At 45.1% G+C, this 21606-nt stretch overlaps 1 protein-coding gene across 1 annotated transcript in view; it reads right to left on the minus strand.

The window, feature by feature from the left end:
• Nucleotides 1–21606, minus strand: part of LOC311242021 (uncharacterized protein) — a gene marked incomplete at its 5' end in the record, with an annotated part of 62323 nt that overhangs the window by 7807 nt on the left and 32910 nt on the right. Inside the window, 2 exons of the mRNA XM_084330977.1 lie at nucleotides 6211–6334; nucleotides 7838–7948. Of these exons, the coding sequence (XP_084187103.1) occupies nucleotides 6211–6334; nucleotides 7838–7948 (235 nt within the window). The remainder of the gene's footprint in view (nucleotides 1–6210; nucleotides 6335–7837; nucleotides 7949–21606) is intronic.

The following is a 21606-nucleotide window of genomic DNA, read 5'->3' on the forward strand; positions in this document are numbered from 1 at the left end:
AGTTTGGATGTCGGGACAGTGAGGGAGGCAGTGGAGGAGGACCGGAGGGAACGGGTGGGGTGGTAGGGGAGAAGGAGATCAGTAAGGTAGGGGGGGGGCAGGCTATGGAGGGCTTTGAAGGTGAGGAGTAGTGTTTTGAAGTTTATGCGTTGTTTGATCGGGAGCCAGTGGAGAGAGTGGAGGACAGGGGTGATGTGTTCACGGGACCGGGTGTTAGTGAGGAGGCAAGCGGCTGAGTTTTGGACCATCTGCAGTTTGTGAAGGGAGCGGGAGGTGATGCCAGTGAGGAGGGAGTTGCAGTAGTCCAGGCGGGAGGAGATGAAGGCGTGTATGAGGGCTTCAGCGGCGGGGGGGAGAGGCAGTGACGAATTTTAGCAATGTTGCAGAGGTGGAAGTAAGAGGTTTTGACAATGTAGCAAACGTGGGGGTCAAATGAGAGGGTGGGGTCAAAGAGAACACCAAGGTTTCGGACTAGGGGGGATGGGGTGATGGTGGAGTCATTGGAAACTCCATCATAAAACATGCATTTATATGATCGCAGAATCGGATATACGACCCCCCCCCCCCCCCCCCCGGCTTTGTGAAGAAACAAGGTCATGTGTTTACCTTTGACCTGGCAATAATATAGGTTTCAAGTGAGCAGCCGCGAAATTTGCGCATACACTGCACAAAACACACTTTTTTTTTTTTTGGATCTTTTTCCCCCTCCTTTTTCCTCCGATTTTCTCCCATCCCAATGTTAGTCGCTATGCCAATTCCCAATCCCCTTCCTGGTCGCTGCGCACTTACCCCCCACAGTCGGTCTGGGAGAGTGGAGGCTATCACGTGCTTCCTCCGACACACGTCTAGCCAATCAACCGCTTCTTTTCACCTGGCAGCGCGGACTCTCACTGAGAGGGTGTAACGTGTGGAAGGATCACACTACCCCCCTTAGATCCTATCTGTGCTGAGCAGGCGCCCCGACCGAACTGTATGAGTCGCTGTTTACAACGACCCGGACCCACCCCGCCAGCTTTCCCACCCTCTAATACAGCCAATTGTATTAGTGTGAACGGCCAGCCAAGCTGGTGCCAACGCCGGAGCTGTGAGCTGGATTCGAACAGGCGAATCCAGCGTCTCCGGTGTTGGTGACGAACGCAATCTCCGCTACGCCACCTGACCGCCCCCGCACAAAACACACTTTATCTCACAATCTAGAAAACCAGCCTGGATTTTTGTGAAACGAGGCAATGTTTAGCTTGGAATTGTGAACGAACGATGGTATGTAGAAACAAACTATTTTTTACATGTTGGACTAGAAATAGTGTCTGTCAAATGAGCCATACTATTGTCTCCATAGCTATAATATACAATAGATCCACAAAGATCGTGAAAATGGTGAAGAAAAGCTGGCACCAGCCAGTATAGATGGGGAAAGTCGATGGCGCTCAAAGAGTTAAGAGGACACTGCTTTCATCCAGAAGACCAACCGGGACCTAGAGTCATGGCTGGTAGTAGCAGTGGAGAACCCAGGGCTGGATCTACCAGCTTGGGATCCTCCAATGGAGCAGAATTGTGGGGATGTGGCAGCAAGGTACATGGATGAAATTGGAGCAAGCAATGGGATCAACCTGGACTGAGCTCTGGCAAACTGAGACATCATGTGAAGTTCCAGTTCATCTATGATGTTGTTCCTAGACCCTTCTGCTGGGGCAAGGCTGATTCACCATTTGAATGAATGAACACATTTTATTTGTATAGATTGAACTGTTCACAGGGAAGAGGAAGGTGGGAGAGGAAAGGGACAAAGAAAATGAATCAAATATCTGTGTCCCCCTAAAAAATGTAAAGGGGGTCATCTTGACCCCTCCCAAGTCATCCTGGCTCAAACACTAACGGTAGGACCTTATCTTTTCTTCTTTGCAACCAGATTTTGAGAATGAAGGTGGTGACATTTCTCCATCTCAGCCTCATGTCTAGGTTGGCTTCTGTACCTCATGCTTGAGAGATTGATGTTTCTACAGAGCTTCACATTAAATGCTTGCTCTCCCTTGAGTAGTGTTGAGTGGCAGACTGCTGCACTGCTTGCAAGTAACCTTCCCTGGTTGGTCAGTTATACAATAGCAATCAGTGTTAGTGTGTTTCCTAGTGTGTTGACGTCTTTACAGCATCTCGCTCCACTCAACAAAACTGCTAACATTATCGATAGCCAATGAAAATCTGTTATGCAAGAATAGCAGGTCTGATAAATGTTGCTTTCGCGTTTTGCTTAGACCAGGTGGAAAAATAATCAAAACATACATAAAGCTCAATATTATATAAAAAATTAAAAAAAGATTTTTACTTCTTTTTAATTAATATTTTTGTATCATGATTTTAGGTCAGAAAAACCGTAAATCCGGTTTAAAACGGAGAAATCACATCCCTGATTATGCCCCTTGTACTTGAGAAGAGGAACACCCGAGCACATTCTCAGCTGTTCCCTGAAAGCCATGGGAGAAGACCGCTATCATTGGCACCACAACCAGGTGCTGAAGGTGACACATGTGCACTGTGTGCAGTGCCATCACCTAGAGCAAAAGTACCTCCAACCAGTGAGACAGGTCATTATGTTTGTAAAAGCGGGGGAGAAACCGCAGCCGCAGCCAAGAACATCAGCAGGGCACAGCTGGGAACAGCCAAGGACAGAGTTGAAGGTGGACCTAGGGTGGCAGCTCAAATGATTTCACAGACCATCACAGTGACCAATTTCAGGGCAGATGTGGTCCTGGTGTCTGGCAAGTGGTCATGCTTGTTCCCTGGGAAGACCAGGTGGAGGGGGCCAATGACTGGAAATGATGAGGACTTGGCGAATGAGTGCCGCAGGGAGGGGTGGTGTGCATGGTGCGTGCCTATTGAGGTAGGCCACAGAGGGTTTGCGGGTCACTCTCTGCAAGGCCCACAGTCTTCTGGGCATCACTGGTTGGGCATCACAGATGGCTGTGAATCAAGAAGAGCCATGGGTGATGGATTCTACAAGTCTTGGAGTCTGATCAGCCCCAGCTGGGTTGCTTGGATGAGTGTGTCCAGGGAACAAAATAAGCACCCGCCAAGCGCCAAATGCGTGTAGATTTAAGGTTTGGCGAGTAAAAATGAGGTCTGCCCGCCACCTGGCGTGTATTTCATATCGATACTCTTATTTTGAAAATCCTGTGCGGGTCTCATTTCCGCCCCAAGCGCAGCTCCAGTCATAATATCTATGGCTCCGGCAGCTAGCAACGTTCGGTTCATATGATACTCTTATTTTGAAAAACCCCGTAGCAACTCCGCGCGTCATATCCGCCAAGTCTGTGCTTCTGAAAGCAGAGCAGCGCTACACAGCAGTGCGCCTACACGACCCGAAATAAGTCTGTGGTGTTTTTTCTCACAACGGGTCAAATGCATCTACATGCTTTGCACAGTCGCCATTCCTTTATGCCCACATCGCCCGAAATTAACGTTTATGTACCATTACAATCACTACAACTTTAACGTAAGCTAACAAGGTAATCCTGATCAGAGGCAGAGGTGCAGAGCCATAGAGAACAGCAGACGGTGTGGACTGGGGAAAGGGAAATGGGGGCACTCTCCCTTTCCCTGTGTGTGTGCGCGTTTGGAAAGACGATGAAGTCACTAGTCAGGACTCAGGACAGGAGTATATTATAGTAAACTGAGGATTACTGAGGATGGACATATAATGTTGATATTCAAATATAAAAAAGTTTCGAGAGGAGTGGAAGTTTGAAGACAGACTAGACTACAATATGATGCGGGGGTGGTGAGTTGAAACAGTGTGCGTGAATGAATGAATGAAAACTTTATTTAACAGATTGCAGAATGGGTACAATACAGTACGGCTCAATACACACAATTGTTAAGGGGATGCAGACCAGAGAAAGACGTTTGTCTTGTTTACATCAGGGTCCCCCATTGTGTGTGTGTGTGTCCCAACCGACCCCACTTCTATTATGTTTCAATAAATTATTTGCATTTAAAACTATTAACGCTGACTCATTCCTTCAGTCCACTCAAAATTATGCTAATATTCCGTATGTTGTTTATGATATTAATTGAAAATAGCATATGAGAGTATTATAGTAATAACAACACATGGCGATATACTAAAAAGCTATAGTAAAAAATCTGCCTGGCTGGTAGTTTTTAAAATCTACCAGCCAAATGGCTGGTAAGTCAAAAAGTTAAGTTTGTTCCCCGAGTGTGTCCCAGGGTATATCACTGATGGTGTGTCCATGTGCATCAGACAATGTTCATTAACCAAACAACTCAAGTCTCAACACTTTGGATGCCACAGGTCCCGTGGTTTAAAAGCAAGCTTATGCCACCACCCACTTCAATGATAGAGCACTCGCATTTGTGAACGCATTTACTATAGCTTAAATTATGTGTCTAATCTGGCCGTCGCTTATCAATGACTTGTTTGCAGTCAACATTGTCGAAACGGATTGTTTTTTTTTATCGGTTCATTTCAGTTTTTATACCATTTTGAAAAACACTAGTTTTATGAAAGTTCCAGAAGATTTCAGAAGATTCTGTGATAAACGCCCTTTACTGTAATACACAAAACACGTTGTAATTCTTCGGCCTATTTATGAATCGTTTTCAAATAAACGCTAGATTATCGATAGTATATGTGTACTTATGCACGTTATAGAAGCGGGCTGAAAAATCTAATCTCTTATTTCCTGATCTCACTCACACACACACAAACCCCCACACACACACACAAACACACCCACACCCCCACACACACACACAGGGCCCACGTTGATATCTCTGTGAAAAAAGGTCTGATTATCCTAAGACTGGTCAAATAGATTCCTTACCTCAGCTCAGATGTTCTCCAAAAAGATTATTCCAATTCCTGATTGCCATTCCAAATATCGATCACGTTTATTGATCCAACGCTGGGTGGTCGAAACACAGATTCCACGCTGTTCTGATGGTCCAGAATGAATCCGATCGTCTCGGGTGACTTGTCTCAGAAGTAAAATGAGGAAGCGGGATTTCCCCCCTCCCCATGCTTTTCATTCAGTCTAATCCAATGGGGTGCAGTACCACAGGGAGAGACGATAGGGGGCGGTATTTTCCCAATGGAGCTCAGAGAGAGTTCCAGTGGTAACAGGAGGCTAGATTGAAATATGAATGGAAATCGCTAATAAAAAAGAAAACGATTAAAAACGAGATCTCTCGTCTCTCTGGCACTCAGCGGTCGGCATGAACTAACGAGAAATCTCGTAGCTGGCACTCAAAGTGTTAAACTTGCACTATGGAGCTTTTTTTTTTTTTTTATATCTACTTTTTCTCCCATTTTCTATTTTTCTCCCATCCCAATTTCATATCGTACAATTCTACCCTCCCCTGTCTCGAACGCTGTTTGGCCATGCCTCCCACAAGCCGGCTGTAATGTGGACGAAGCCATACATTGCACGAGTCCCCTCCGGTACTCGAGGTAGCAGCAGTCACATCTTTTCACCTGTACAGCGCGATCTTTCAGCGTCGGGGGTCTGCGCTTTGGAGGGACGCCGCCCCCGTCGCTTCCTGATTCTACTGCGCAGGCGCACCAACCGACCTGTAGGAGTCGCTGTCCACAACGTCCGATCCCCACCCATCAGCTTCCCACCCCCTAATACTGCCAAATGTATTAGTATGAACGACCAGCCAAACTGAATGCAATGCGGAGAGCTGGGCTCGAACCCAGCGTCTCCTGCATTGGTGGTGAGCGCCTTGCCCACTGCACCACCTAGCCGCCTCACTATGGAGCTTTTTCATGAAGAAATATAGCTTCTTTAACAAACTATATAATGGAGTCGAGCGACTTGGGTTGAACAAGAGAAACCCCCCCCCGAACAATCATACAGGAAACACAGTGAATTTACCCATACGACCTCTTCTGATTGAGCACATCCAGTGCTGCGAAATCCTTCACATGTCTAGAGCATGAACTGTAAATGAAACCAATGTAAAACAGTGCTCAAAGCTACCTTGCTTGATTAAATGTGTTTTTTTTCAATCAAAGTTTTATTTCATCCACCGTGGTTAAAAGGAGCACTTGACCCAAAAATGATCATTGTATATCAATACCCTGTGATGCCTTGGGGGAAATTGTGTCGCTGTCGACAGCACCACACAGCAATGAATAGAATACAAACACCATAACGAAAAGAAGATACAAAAAATAAAGCTTAATCTTACGACTGTTAATCAGGAGTCCTTTAGGTGTCTGGTGTCTGAGGAGGATCTTCAGGGCGTCTTGATTGGGAAACAAACAGGCCTCCAGGACGGATGACTCAGAGTCAGCACTGATCATTTTACCTAGCTGAGATGGAGAGATTATGACAAGAAATTATATTATTTCCTGTCCTCAACAAAAGACATGTAGTTAACTAATTGATTTGTTGATTTTAGGGCTGCACAATTAATACAAAATGGACCAAAATCATAAAATGGGCTAGTGCAATTTACAATTTATCGCTGTATTGGCCCTAATATAAAGACAATGTTTCCCCCCGCAAATTACACCTGAAAAAGTGACACTTTCTTGTCTGATCTAGCACTTACTTGGATGTAACAGGCAACACTGGCCAGTACACCATTTATCTGCCATTTATTTGTGAAGGATAAATCTACCGGTTCTGTGTGTTTGCAGAAGAGTTGCCCAAGTCTTTTGGATTACATACAAGTTCTGTTTAGAGGATTGCCCATTTAGCGAAAGGTAAGTAATTTAAAAGGTCCCCTCCACTCAGAAACACGTGTCTTCTACAGTCAACTCCTCTTGGAGGCATGACTTTGACTATACAGTGTGCTATTTGTAAATGGACTGCATTTATATAGTGCAGAACTTTCACCAGAGGCCCTTTTAACATTCTTCCACTGGAGGGGAAGAGCGTCTCTGTACTTCCGCAAATTCTGAGTGAAGCCTCAGACGTAAGATGCAACTAATCCTGCAAACCTACAGTATCATGGTCGCTATTGCCCAGCTGGCCACACTGTCATCCAGGAAATACTAACTGCTAATGTGAAACTAATATTATAAGTTGATGCATCTAGTGATCTGTGCATGAAAAAAGATTTCAGCGAATGGAGAAAATAAACCTAAATTACATCACAGACAGTTTCGTGAAAGTCCGCCATTTCCCAAATCTTGACATTTCCCATAACTTGCAGTGCCAGTGTCGTGTCAAATATGGATCACCTTGGGATATATATATATATTTTTTATACACTTTTTCTCCTCCTGTTTTTGTGTTTTTCTCCCCTCCCAATTTAGTCGTTATGCCAATTCCCCCCTCCCCTTCCTGGTCGTTGCTCGCATGTGCCCCCCACTGGTCGGTCTAGGAAACCCTGAAGTCTAGCAGATGCTTCCTCCGAGACATAGGAGACAGCCAGCAGCATCTTTTCACCTGCCAGCGCGGACTCTCATTGGTGAGGTGTAACGTGTGGGAGGTCACACTACCCTCACCATCTCCCTCGCTGTGCAGGCACCCTGACCGACCTGTAGGAGTCGCTGTTTACAACGACCAGAATACCACCCCACCGGCTTCCCTCCCGCTGACTCTGCCAATTGAACCAGTATGACCGCCGGATTCGATAGGCAACGCTGACAGCCGGATTCGATACCAGTGTCTCTCGCGTTGGTGACGAGCACTTAGTCCGCTGCGCCACCCAGGCCTCGGGATATATATATAACTTTATATAAAAAAAATCTAAGAACCAGAATATGGAGAAATCACATAAAATCGAATTAAAACATATCCTGCGGTTGACGTTTTCAGATTCCATGACTGAAGGAAGTCTGGGTATTTAAGTTACAGGTACCTACCTGTGTGAGGTTGGGAACAGGAAGCAGTTTCTCTAGTTTGCACACCAGGCCCACAATCAGAGCCTGCAGTCCTGTATTAAACGTTGAGCCGTACTGTACTGGGAACACATCCTGCAAAAACAGACGGAAGACAGTTTGAAAGTGTATAAAGAGCATAACTTTAAATGTTTTCACCTTTCTCCCATCCCCAAAATGAGTCGTTATGCCAAGCGACCACATGCCTCCTCCGATACATGTGGAGCCGCCAGGAGTTTCACTGGGAGAGGGTAACATTGTGCAGAGGTTCACGCCATCTCACCCAGATCACCTCCCAGCTGAACAGACCGACCAGTCGCTCATACCAGGACTCATACCCCACCGGTTTCCCACCCGCAAACACTGACATCGTGTTTATAGGGACGACTGACCCAAGCCGGAGGTACCGCCGCCAGGAATTGAACCTGGGTCTCTGTGGTTATAGGAGAGTGCTTAGACCTCTACACTACCCAGCCACCTCTAGATCATAATTTGATCACATGGAAAACATGACCTTTAAAAAGGTAAAATCTATAATGCTGTCAAACAGCAGCCTCTAGGCAAAAGAGCCCCTCTTGGTATTGCATTTTTTGTTTTGGTCTGACATGTGGATTGGACTTGAATGGGGTTAGGGGAAAATAGAAATTCACATTAGGCAGCATGATTCACATTGTTTTAAATAGTTAGCATTGAAGAAGAAAATGTCTGGGTATATTCACACACTCAACTCGGGGGTGGTCCCCACCTCCCTAAAACAAGCCAGAGTCACGCCCCTCGTAAAAATACCAACCGTGAACCCCACCGTCATAGGAAACTATCATCCTGTCTCTCTTCTCTCCTTCCTTTCTAAAACACTTGAACGTGCTGTATCCAACCAACTTACTGCTTATCTCTTACAGAATGACCTCCTAGACCCTAATCAGTCTGGCTTCTGGACTGGCCACTCCACAGAAACGGCCCTCATTGCGGTCACAGAGGCACTTCACTTAGCAAAAGCGAAAGGCCTCTCCTCTGTCCTGATTATCCTAGATCTATCTGCAGCCTTCGACACAGTCAACAATCAGATCCTCCTCGCGGCCCTCGCAGGAATGGGAGTGGCTGGCTCTGCGCTGACATAGCTGACATCATACCTCAATGACCGCTCCTACCAAGTGTCATGGAGAGGGACCCTGTCGGCCACTCGCCCCCCAGGGCTCGGTCCTAGGACCCCTTCTCTTCTCCCTCTACACTAAATCACTGGGTAACATTATCACGTCTCATGGCTTCTCGTATCATTGTTATGCCGATGATACTCAACTCTTCCTCTCCTTCCCTCCCTCAGATATCCACGTCTCTGAGCGGATCTCAGCCCGTCTGTCCAACATCTCCGCCTGGATGACGACCAACCACCTCAAACTGAATCTAAGCAAACCAGAATTGCTCCACCTGCCGGCCAAATCCTCCCCCCTGACCGACCTTTCCATCACAGTCGAGAATGCAGCTGTGACCGCCTCCCCGACCGCCAAGAACCTTGGTGTTGTCCTCGACGACCAGTTGAACTTCTCTGCTCACATCGCAGCGACAACCAGAACCTGCAGATTCCTCCTGAGCAATGTCAGAAGGATCCGCCCCTTCCTGACAAAAGAAGGCACCCAACTCCTCATCCAATCAACAGTCATCTCCCGCCTCGACTACTGCAACGCACTGCTCGCTGGCCTCCCGGCCACTGCCACCAAGCCTCTTCAACTCATTCAGAACGCAGCGGCCCGCCTGATCTCAAACCTACCGAAGTCGGCCCATGTCACCCCACTTCTTAGGGACCTGCACTGGCTCCCCATTGCTGCACGTATCCGCTTCAAGGCCCTCGACCTAGGATACCGTGCGGCAAAGGGAACCGCTCCCGCCTACCTCCGGTCAATGGTCTCTAACTACACACCCTCAAGACCCCTACGCTCTGCATCTTCTGGCCGCCTCAGACCTACTCCTATCCAAGCCCCGGGAGGGTCATCAAAGAGATGCCGCCTATTCTCAGTCCTTGCCCCACAATGGTGGAATGAACTACCCACCCCAGTTAGGACAGCCGAAACCCGTCCAATCTTCCGCCGTCGACTTAAGACGCACTTCTTCAAGAGACAAGAACAAACTGCAAGGTGTTGTCAACCTTAGCTCAAATTATCGGCAGAAAACAAAGATCCCTAATGCAGTTTTACAATGCCCAAGTGCTCAAGAAAGCACACAAAATTATTGATGACCCCACACATGTCCTTCATGTGTGTTTTGACCTGCTGCCCTCAGGAAAGCGCTTTAGACAGCCTGCCTGCAAAACAAAGGAAATTTGGGTTTGTACCAGAGGCCATTCGACTGGTGAATGGCCACAGTACAAGGAAAGGTCAGTTTACAAACGTGCACCCTTTGACCCCTTGATTTTAATATTTGACGAAAGTACACTTTTTATACCGACCAAATCTATTTATTTATTTATCTATTGGACTGACAGATCAACAATGTAGGGATCCCATTCTGGCAGTGTCATGTCATTTATGCTTTGAAATGTCATGTATGTCTCTTGTCCCTGTTTTGTCCTGTTCTGTCTTGAATGTATAGGAATGCAATGTGATATCATGCCTTAAATTGCCCCTTGCGGGACTAATAACGTTTTTTTTAATTGAATTGAATAGAATTATCTGAAATAATAATAATAATAATAACTTTATTTGTATAGCACTTTTCATACAGAGGTTGCAGTTCAAAGTGCTTCACAACAGTAAAAAATACAGGCATAAGCGAGCATAAAAAGATAGACGGGTAGAATCACAGTGTTTCACATTAGGATCTAGCATCCCAATAGGCTCTCCGCTTACAGTTTTCAGTAACACAAATAGTAAAAATAGTTTAAAATGATTCAGTTTAAAAATAGTCAAAAAATTATAAAATAGAACGGACATAAAAAATACAGGCATGAGCGAGCATAGCAAGATATGGCAAATCACAGTGTTTCACATTAGGATCTAGCATCCTAATAGGCTCTCTATTCAGTAATACTCCTGTAGTTCATGAACAAATAATCACAGTGTTTCACATTTGGATCTAGCAAATAATAAGAATAAAATGATTCAGTTTAAAAATAGTCATAAATAATCCTGTATGCATCGTTGTTTAGTGTGTATGTGTGTTTATTGTGTTGTGTGTGTGTGTGTGTGTGTGGTTGTACTTCAGCTACTACTACTCTACAACTACCACTCCAGGACACAGTTAACCTAGATCTACAACGCTACTCTACAACTACCACTCCAGGACACAGTTAACCTAGATCTACTACCACTACAGCTACTACTACTCTACAACTACTACTCCAGGACACAGTTAACCTAGATCTACTACTACTCTACAACTACTACTCCAGGACACAGTTAACCTAGATCTACCAGGACACAGTTAACCTAGATCTACAACTACAACGCTACAACTACTACTACTCTACTCCAGGACACAGTTAACCTAGATCTACTCTACAACTACCACTCCAGGACACAGTTAACCTAGATCTACTACTACTCTACCCCAGGACACAGTTAACCTAGATCTACCAGGACACAGTTAACCTAGATCTACAACTACAACGCTACTACAACTCGGTGTGTGTGTGTCTGTGTGTGACTGTGTGTGTGTGTGTGTGTGTGTGTGTATGTCGGTGTGTGTGTCTGTGTGTGTGTGTGTGTGTATGTGTGTATGTCGGTGTGTGTGTGTGTTTGTGTGTGATTGTGTGTGTGTGTGTGTGTGACTGTGTGTGTGTGACTGTGTGTGTGTGCGTCACAACCCGCAGTGTTTCACATTTGGATCTAGCAATAAATAAGAATAGTTTAAAATGATTCAGTTTAAAAATAGTCATCAGTAAGAAGTAAAAAGTGCAATAACCGACACATGAATTTGATAGGCAGTGTAAAAGAGTAGGCAGGGTAAGAATAAATACAAGTTGTGTCAGGATATCCCTGATGTTTCCTCTTGCCACTAGGTGGTAGCAGATATCTATCAGTGAAATGCCTGAGCAAAGAGATAGGTTTTAAGCTGTCTTTTAAAGATGTCTAGCAAGTTGGCTTCCCTGATGTTTTGGGGTAGTTTGTTCCATAGTTTTGGGGCATAGTTGATAAAGGCTGCATTACCGATCCTCTTTTGACTGCTTCTGGGAGCCTCTAGTAGTCCAGCAGCTGATGATCGCAGTGTTCTTGCTGGTGTGTAATTTATTAGAGTGTTGGCGATGTAGCTAGGTCCCTGTCCATTTAGAGCTTTGTATGTAAGGAGAAGGACCTTAAAGTCAATTCTAAATGTTACAGGAAGCCAGTGTAAAGCGGCTAGGACTGGACTAATGTGCTCTCTCCTTTTGGTTCTAGTTAGCAGTCGGGCTGCAGAGTTTTGGATTAGCTGAAGCCTCTCTGTGGTTTTCTTAGGGAGACCTGTGAAAAGTGCATTACAGTAGTCTAACCGGCTAGATATGAATGCATGAATTAGCTTCTCAGCATCGTTCTGATTAATAAATGGTCGTACTTTTGCTATATTTCTGAGATGGAAGAACGATGTTTTCGTCACTTTGCTAATATGAGAATTGAAGTTCAGTTCTGAATCTATGATAACCCCAAGACTAGTGACCTCAGATTTGATCCAAGGGGTTAGTCCCCCCAGGTTCTTTATTAATGTTTCTTTTTTAGTTTTGGAGCCGATAATTAGAATTTCAGTTTTGTTCTCGTTTAGTTTCAGGAAGTTCTTACTCATCCATTTATTTATTGACAGTAAGCAGTCTGTAATGGAGCTAATCGCTGTATCATTTGGTTCAGCAGATATGTACAGTTGTGTATCATCCGCATAGCTATGGAAATCTACATTATGTTCTCTGATGATATCACCCAGCGGTAACATGTAAAGGGAGAAGAGTAAAGGACCTAAGCAACTCCCTTGTGCAACTCCATAGTTGTTGTCGTATATATCAGACATGTGATCTCCTAGTTTAACATAGAATTTCCTCCCTCTGATGTATGTTTTAAACCAGCCCAGCACATGGTCTGAGAAACCGACATGGTTTTCAAGACGATCGATTAGAATATCGTGATCGATTGTATCAAATGCTGCACTGAGATCCAACAGGATAAGGATGGAGATCTTATTCTCGTCAGAGTTTAGTCTGAGGTCACTGATTATTTTTGTGAGGGCAGTTTCAGTGCTGTGATATTTTCTGAATCCTGACTGAAATTCTTCTAAGATGTTGTTTTCTTCAAGAAAGGAATTTATTTGAACTGAAACTATCTTTTCAAGTACTTTACTAATGAATGGTAGGTTGGATATTGGACGATAATTTGCCATTTCATTACTATCCAAGTTAGGTTTTTTTAGTAATGGCTTTACAACTGCTGTTTTAAAGGCATCCGGGAAAATACCAGTCCTAAGGGAAGTGTTTATGATATCTAGCACAGGGCTTGAAACACTATTAAATACCCGTTTGAAGAAAGCTGTAGGTATAGGGTCAATGTCTGAGGTGGAGGAGTTACATTCTGAGACAGTTTTGCAGAGTACATCTAATGTGATGCATGTGAAACTTCTCATGGTTACATTGCACGGTTTGCCGCAATCAACTTTATTTCCATCATGAGTAATGCTGGCCCTGATCAAGGTTATTTTGTTGTTAAAGAATAGTGCAAGTTCTTCACACTTAACCGTTGATGACTGAGGAGGTGTAGGGGCAGTGTTGAGTAGTACATTAATAGTGGAAAAGAGGATTCTGGAGTTTCCAGCATTTTCTGTAATGATTTTAGAGAAGTAATCTTTCCTTGCTAAGCGGATGGTTTTATTATAAGCAGTTAAAGCATCTTTGTATATATCACAGCATATGGTGGTTTTTGTTTTTCTCCATTTTCGCTCCGCTGCACGACATTTCCTTTTTTCTTTGTTGACCGTATTATAGTTTAACCAGGGCGAGGCTCTAGTTTTCTTCTTTTTCGTTTTTAATGGGGCGACAGAATTTAATATAGATGACATTGCATCATTGAGATTTTCTACCATTTCATTTAGAGAGCTGTCATGATTGTGTGGTTCATGTAGTCTGATAAGATCAATGAACTTTGATTCAGCTTTGTCGTTTAGGAGCCTCTTTTTAACTATGATTTCTTTTTTTGTTTTAGTAAGGGTTATTTGAGTATCAAAAAATATACAGTGATGGTCGGAGAGAGGTAATTCAGTTATTGAGATATTTGTTATGCTTAGCCCAGTTGTTGTTATAACTAAGTCTAGTGTATTCCCAAGCCGGTGAGTTGCATTTGTTATATGCTGTATTAGGTCAAAGCTATCCAGTAGATTTTTTAGTTCCATAGTTTTGGAGTCTGTTTTCTTATTAAAATGGATGTTCAGGTCTCCATTTAGGATCACCTTATCATATCCGGTAACACATAGTGAGATCAGTTCAGAGAGCTCCTGTATAAATATTGGTGAGTGTCTAGGCGGGCGGTATATTGTGACAATAATAGTTGATTCTGTTTTTAGTTCAATGGCAAGATATTCCATTGACATGAACTCGCCTAGTTCTGTGATTCTAAACAAGAGTTTTGAGGAGAAGATTGCTGCAACTCCTCCGCCCCTTTTATTTTTTCTGGGTATTTGAAAAAAGTTATAGTCTGGTGGACAAGCTTCTATCATTATTGATGTAGCTGTGTCATTATTTAGCCATGTCTCTACTAGGCAGATGCAATCTAAGTTATTTTCTTTAATCAGATCATTTACTAAGAATGTTTTATTATTCAGTGATCTGACATTTAGGAAAGCTAATTTTATTTGTTGGACTTCTTTAGAGGAGGTCTGCTTTGGTTTGACCGTGATGGCCCTGAGGTTAATAGCAGGTAAACGCATTGGTGGCGTATATTTTTCACCATGCCATTGGCTAGTTATGATTACTTGTATGTTTTTAGAGATGGCATGGTAATTGTGCTATACTGTACCGTACTGACTGCACTGTGCTTTCGGGGACATTTGATCAGACGAGATGGCCTTGTGTGATATGGGGGGGGGGGACGGGGATGGGACGTCTTGTGCTGTACTTCGTGGTGAGATTGTGTCCTTCATGACTATCTCTCGTGCTGGTGTGAGCTTAATATTCTTGGAGGCCATCAAGGCATGACGCATGTTTGCTGATAGGAGCTTTGAACCTAAGCGATTTGGGAAGAAGCCATTTCTTTGAAAACGTTCTGGGTTATTCCAGAAAACATTGAAGTTGTCAATGAATTTCAGGCCGTGTACGAGACATGCAGCCCCTAACCATGAATTAAAATTTAGGAGTCGACTGAATGCTTCCTGTCCTCTGCGAAAGCATGCAATTGGTCCACTGATGGACACATCAGTGTTTGTGTACACAGACTGATGTTTGTCTAGTGTGTTCATTAAACGTGTGAAATCGTCTTTCAAAGTCTCTGTGCCAGTCTTCTTTCGCAGGATGTCAAACGATCCAGAGTGAATGACAATTTTTGTTATTCCTGGTCTGATTAGTGTTGGAAGTTTTTCGGCTAGCTCTTTCACAGTTGTATTGTCTAGACAGATATTTTCTGTGTTTGCCATCTCCACATACCTTGTTATGGAATCTCCAATCAGTATGCAGTCTATTTTCTGTGTGAGGTTAGCATTTTTCTTTCCAACAGTTTTGGGGCCGTTTGTTTTTGGGCTAGGCCTAGTCTGCTGGTTCTTTCCACAGTCCTGTGGCCTTGGTGAAGCCTCGTTAGCCTTCATGTTAACGCTGGTCCCGTACCTTCGGCGTTGGCTACCGCGACGTTCTCGGCGCATGATAGTCTCTTCGCTGTTAGCCGTTCGCTCGGTCTGGGTCGTGTTTGCCAGCCGTGTCGCTAGTGGCTCTGTTTTCCTCGTCGTCTCGTCGTTAGCGTGTGCTTCGCTAGCATTAGCGTGAGCTCCGGCATGCCAGCTGTTTGCTTCGCTAGTGTTAGCGTGAGCTCCGGTATTCTTGCTATTAGCGTCGTTAGCGTGAGCTCCGTTACGCTCGCTGTTTTCTTCGTTAGCGTTGTTAGCTACGCTTCTATGTCTCTTTGCCTTGGGTGTTGATATGCGTGTTTCCGAGAGTAGGTTGAAACTATTTCCTGGCGGTACCGGGGGTGAGGTCCTGGATCGTTTATTTCTCCTTTTATCCTTGTCGGTGATCCACTGCTTTGGTCTAGCTCCTTGGTTGTGCCAAGGACCGTCTTTTGGGTGGTGCTGTTCTGTAGTTACTAGCATAGGCCAGTTCTCAATCATGGTATTGTTGGCTATATTTGTAGTAGCTTCATAAATAGAGTCAATGAGTTGCTCATCCTGCTGTATTTGGTACAGGGTAGAAACCCGAGCCTCCAGCTCTACAATCCTCTTTCTCATCTCCAAGCAATTAGTACATTCTGTGGGAGAGCCGAGTCCCGGCATCTTCCTTTATTTCTTTTCAGGTTAGGCTAAGCTGAAGCTAAGCTAGGTACTTAGCTGGTGGTGGTGGTGGTGATGATGATGATGATGGTGGTGGTGGTGGTGATGGTGGTGGTGGTGGTGGTGGCATGGGGCAGTTCCGTTGCCCTGGAGCTGTGCTATTACTCACACTGTCGTCTTCCGTCTCGTTAAAACTCAAAATAACAAGGAAAACCTTCCTCGTCTTTCATAAATATCCTTGCCTTCCGACATAGTCCTTTGTGTGTAGCTGATAAGACGGCTCGCTATTCCTCCCACGGAGAATCTTGCTACTCCTTTCGACTGTGGTAAAAAATCTGAATAGATAAGAAGATTCACAGTTCTGGAGAAGTACCATAGGAATTGGGAGTTAACGTACAGAGTAATTAAAGTTGAAAGGGCTGTAATAAATCATTATAATAGCGATAGGCAAAAGCAGCGGAGCGGAGCGACAGTAAAAGCAGCTTGCTTTGCTGAAGCAGCTATTTTGTTGTATAATATAAAAAGAAAAAAAATAACTCTAACCCTAACTAACCTTACTGTCATGCACTTGTCCTAATAAACGAACCTACACTGTAACACGCAACACTTTGATGAACATTGTTACTCAGCTGATAGAGTTGTGCCTTTCCTGATGACTTGTCGTACAGAACTTGTAAGTCGCTTTGGATAAAAGCGTCAGCTAAATGACTAAATGTAAAATGTAGGCAGCTTGATTCACATTGTTAGCATTGAAGAATCTCTCCCTCTCTAATAACAAACAGCCCAGAGCCCCTCTCCTAGCTGAAACCTGCCCACTTTATCAACCAAAAACACACTTGGTTCACGCCCCTTTCCAAGATGGCTGCACGTTTGTGAGTTGTGAGTTTGTCTCTGTTTTTACCTTGTCTAATGTCGGCTAAACTGGATTAAATTCCCAATAATTTTGTCTGGAAGAAACAGTGGTCTACATGCTGCATGAAAATCAACCTCTGAGATGGACTACGTGCTTACTCCTAAACTCCTGCTTGCTGCTAATGTAGCTGAGTCACTGTAAACAGAGTTAGGCTACCAGCTACCAGCCACCACCACCACCAGGCCAGCCCCAGGCTACTAGCTACCAGCCACCATCACCAGGCCAGCCCCAGGCTACCAGCTACCAGCCACCATCACCAGGTCAGCACCAGGCTACCAGCTACCATCCACCATCACCAGGCCAGCCCCAGGCTACCAGCTACCAGTCACCAGGCCAGCCCCAGGCTACTAGCTACCAGCCACCACCACCAGGCCAGCCCCAGGCTACTAGCTACCAGCCACCACCACCAGGCCAGCCCCAGGCTACTAGCTACCAGCCACCACCACCAGGCCAGCCCCAGGATACCAGCTACCAGCCACCACCACCAGGCCAGCCCCAGGAAACCAGCTACCAGCCACCACCACCAGGCCAGCCCCAGGATACCAGCTACCAGCCACCACCGCCAGGCCAGCCCCAGGATACCAGCTACCAGCCACCACCGCCAGGCCAGCCCCAGGATACCAGCTACCAGCCACCACCGCCAGGCCAGCCCCAGGATACCAGCTACCAGCCACCACCGCCAGGCCAACCCCAGGCTACCGGCTACCAGGCCAGCCCCAGGTGTAGTGAATCCACAGCCTAGCCGCCACCTGGCCACAGCAATAGCCTAGCCACCACCAGGCTACACCAACAGCCTAGCCACCACCAGAGCCAGCTAGTTTGCCATTGCTGTTGCTAGCTAGCTGCTTGGCAATCAATAACATGTCACCACCAGGTTACCTTGGAACGACCGCAACGCTGCTAGTATTCTTCCTATTTTTAAACTGTACTGGAATATATCCACACACCCAGAAGAGCTGCACATATGGAAAACCGGAGAAACACACTGGGTATGGACATGCTGTACTTTTCAGTTTCCTGATTAACCATGACAGAACCAGTAACAAACGCAAGTCCAAGTTTTACACACAGTCTATTAATGCAAGCAAACTTATCATCATACTCTGCTTTCACCAACATCCTGGCCCCTGTGACAACGCAGAGACTGTGTTAAACAGCGCTGCCAACACAATCACCAGTGCTAGCATTCCAACACACAGTAGTACCCTGCAATTCACCTGGCCAATCCAATTAAATAATAGTCAGACAATTCTGAACAGCTGCCAGCCAATCCTAAAACATTGGCTCAACATCCTCCACCTACCCCCACCTGTATTCCGCTTGCTCACCGGCACTGGTGGACAAGCATCAGCTCCGCAGCAGTGTCCGGCTACCAGCGTCTTAGAAACCCCCGGGCCCCCAAGTACTGGCAACCCAGCGGCCAACACTGAGCTGTCACCCCACATCTCCACTGCCAGAGGAGACCCTGAGGTAGCACCTAGAGGTAGAAACCATGTACTGAGAAAGCACCGCAAGACTAAACTATTTGGTACCCTAAACCAGGCCAGAACTGTATGGGACCCCCTATGCAAACCAAAGGGTTTCTTTTGTGGTCACCTCAACATTCGTAGTGTTGGTAATAAACGCGAACAGCTAGAGCACCTCCTACTTGATTCTAACTTACATTGCTTAGGTCTGAGTGAGACATGGCTAAAGAAGTCATCCCCTGAAGCCCTAGTATCCATGCCAGGCTACAATGTATTTAGGAATGACAGGAAGACTGGGAAAGGAGGTGGGGGAGTCCTACTGTACATCAGAGACACAATTGCCTGTAAAAAACTGGAATGGTCCACTGACTTTGAATGTGTTGGTGTAGAATCTGTTGGTGTGGAAATCACTCTCGCTGAACAAATGTCATTTACCCTGATATGTCTCTACAGAAAACCAGATGCAAAAGTTGAGTTTTACGACCAGTTAAAACATGTCCTAAAATCATGCAACAAGGAAACAATAATCATAGGTGACTTCAATGTCAACTGGGACAGTAAACAGGCTAGAAAGAACTTAAAACAATCCATGGATGCCCACAGCTTTGAACAAATAATCAAACAGCCAACTAGAATTACCAAAACCTCCCAGACCAAAATAGATCTAGTTTTCACCAACCAACCGGATAGAATCACTAAGACCAACAACATGTTGACCGGTATATCTGACCAAAATTTCATCTGTTTCACCAGGAAACTCAATAAAACTCGCTTTCTAAAAACATCCAAAAAATCTGCCACCTCATCAAACTACATCCCAAAAAACCTGCAACAGAGCTTTGAGGATGCAGTGAAAAAGCTTGACTGGCAGGAGATACTATCCTCCAATACCACAGAGAAAAACTGCACTCTCTTCACAACAAAAATCAAGGAGACGATGGCCTCCTTCTCTAGGAAGGGGAGCCAAAAAGTCAAAAAACAAACCCACCTCCCATGGCTAGATCACAGCTGCAGACAGCAATTGAAAGACAGGGACTCACTCCTCAAACAGAGCTTAAAGTCTGGACTGTCTATCGACAGAGAGATTCACGCATGCTAGGAACAAGGTCACACAGACCCTCAGAAAGGCCAGAGCAAACTTCTTTATTAGTATAATTGAAGCAGGAAAAGGGAACGGCAAAAAAATCTGGCAAACCTTGAATAAACTCCTAGGCAAACACCAGAATCGGGAAAAAGACCCCCTAGAACTGAATGTGAATGACATACTAGTTAAAGACCCCACAGTACTGGCATGCACCCTCAACGAACACTTCTTAAATAGTGTTCTAGACAGCACCAAACACTTTGCCCCCTCCAGTATCCTACCAAACCCAGTAACCAACACCCAGCCCCTCTTTGAACTGGAGGAGATAACAGAGCCTGAAGTGAAAAAGATCATTCTGGCTCTGAAAGGCTCCAAAGCCAAGGACGCCTACGGGCTCGACACTGATTTCCTCAAAACATACTCTGATGCACTCATTAAACCCATCACTCTACTAGTGAATCAATCAATCACCTCCAGGGAAGTTCCATCATCCTGGAAGATGGCCATGGTGACCCCTATCTTTAAATCTGGCAACAAGGCACTGGTGACCAATTATAGGCCCATCAGTATACTTCCTGTCATATCCAAAGTTGCAGAGAAGTGGGTGTCGAATCTCATGACTAAACATCTCGACTTGGGCCCCACCCCACTTAACCCAATGCAGTTTGGATTCCATGCCCTTCACTCAACAGAGTCAGCCAACTGTCTGTTTGTTGAAAAGGTCAAGAGTGCACTAGATAGCAACAAGTATGTTGGTGCTGTCTTCTTAGACCTTAGCAAGGCTTTCGACTGTGTCAACCATAATATCCTCCTAACCAAACTAACTCACTTCAATTTCTCAGCTGCTACAATAGAATGGTTTAGATCCTACTTATCAAACCGAAAACAATGTGTCACGGTCAATGGCGCCAAGTCCCCATATCTAGACAACCCTGTAGGTGTCCCTCAGGGATCAATCCTTGGGCCCCTGCTATTCTCCCTGTATATCAATGACCTGCCAAATGTGTGTCCCGAACTCAATGTACAGATGTATGCCGATGATGCAGTCATCTACACACAGGGCAAGGACATAGAGTTGATTACATCCAGGCTCACATGCGCACTAGACAAGGTACAATGCTGGCTAAACAGCACCTGTCTCCTACTTAATGCGAAAAAGACTGTGTGCATGTTCTTTAGCAAGCGTCCAGAAACCATCAAGCGGTCCAATGTGTTCCTGAGGAAGGAGGGAAGGAAGGAAGAACTAGAACTTGTTTCCCACTTCAAATTCCTTGGGGTCATCTTGGACTCAAACCTGACCTTTAAGAAACACAAAGAAAGTGAGGAACACCATCAACTTCAACATTTCCAACTTCAAACAAATACGGCCCTCCCTAACACTTGAAGCCGCAAAGACATACCTACACTATATGGTCTTCTCTCACATTGAATATTGCCTTCTAAACTGGTCATTTACTGGGGCCACAGCCATGAAACCCATAGAACAACTCTACAACAGAGCATTGAAGGTATATGACAGGAAACAGTACTCATACCACCACTGTAAAATCCTGGATAAGCATCAAATTTTAAATTTTGAAAACCTCAGACGTTATAAAAGTTCCTGCTTTGTATATAAATGCCTGCACAGATTAGCCCCTCCCCCTCTCAAGGAGTTTATCCACGAGAAAAGGAACACTGGATTAGCCACTAGATCAAACACCAGAGGGGATTGTGAGGTCCATTTTAGAAAGACCGCCTTCAGCAAAAATTGTCTATCGATAAAGGGAAGTGGAACATGGAACAGCCTTCCGGTCCCCTTAAGGGAATGTCCCACCCTGTCCACCTTTAAGGGCCAACTCAGGAAATGGCTGTTAGACAGCCAAATATGCACTCATTA

This window comes from Notolepis coatsorum, assembly GCF_963971535.1.
Source record: "Notolepis coatsorum genome assembly, chromosome: 15".
Classification (NCBI taxonomy): Eukaryota; Metazoa; Chordata; class Actinopteri; order Aulopiformes; family Paralepididae; genus Notolepis; species Notolepis coatsorum.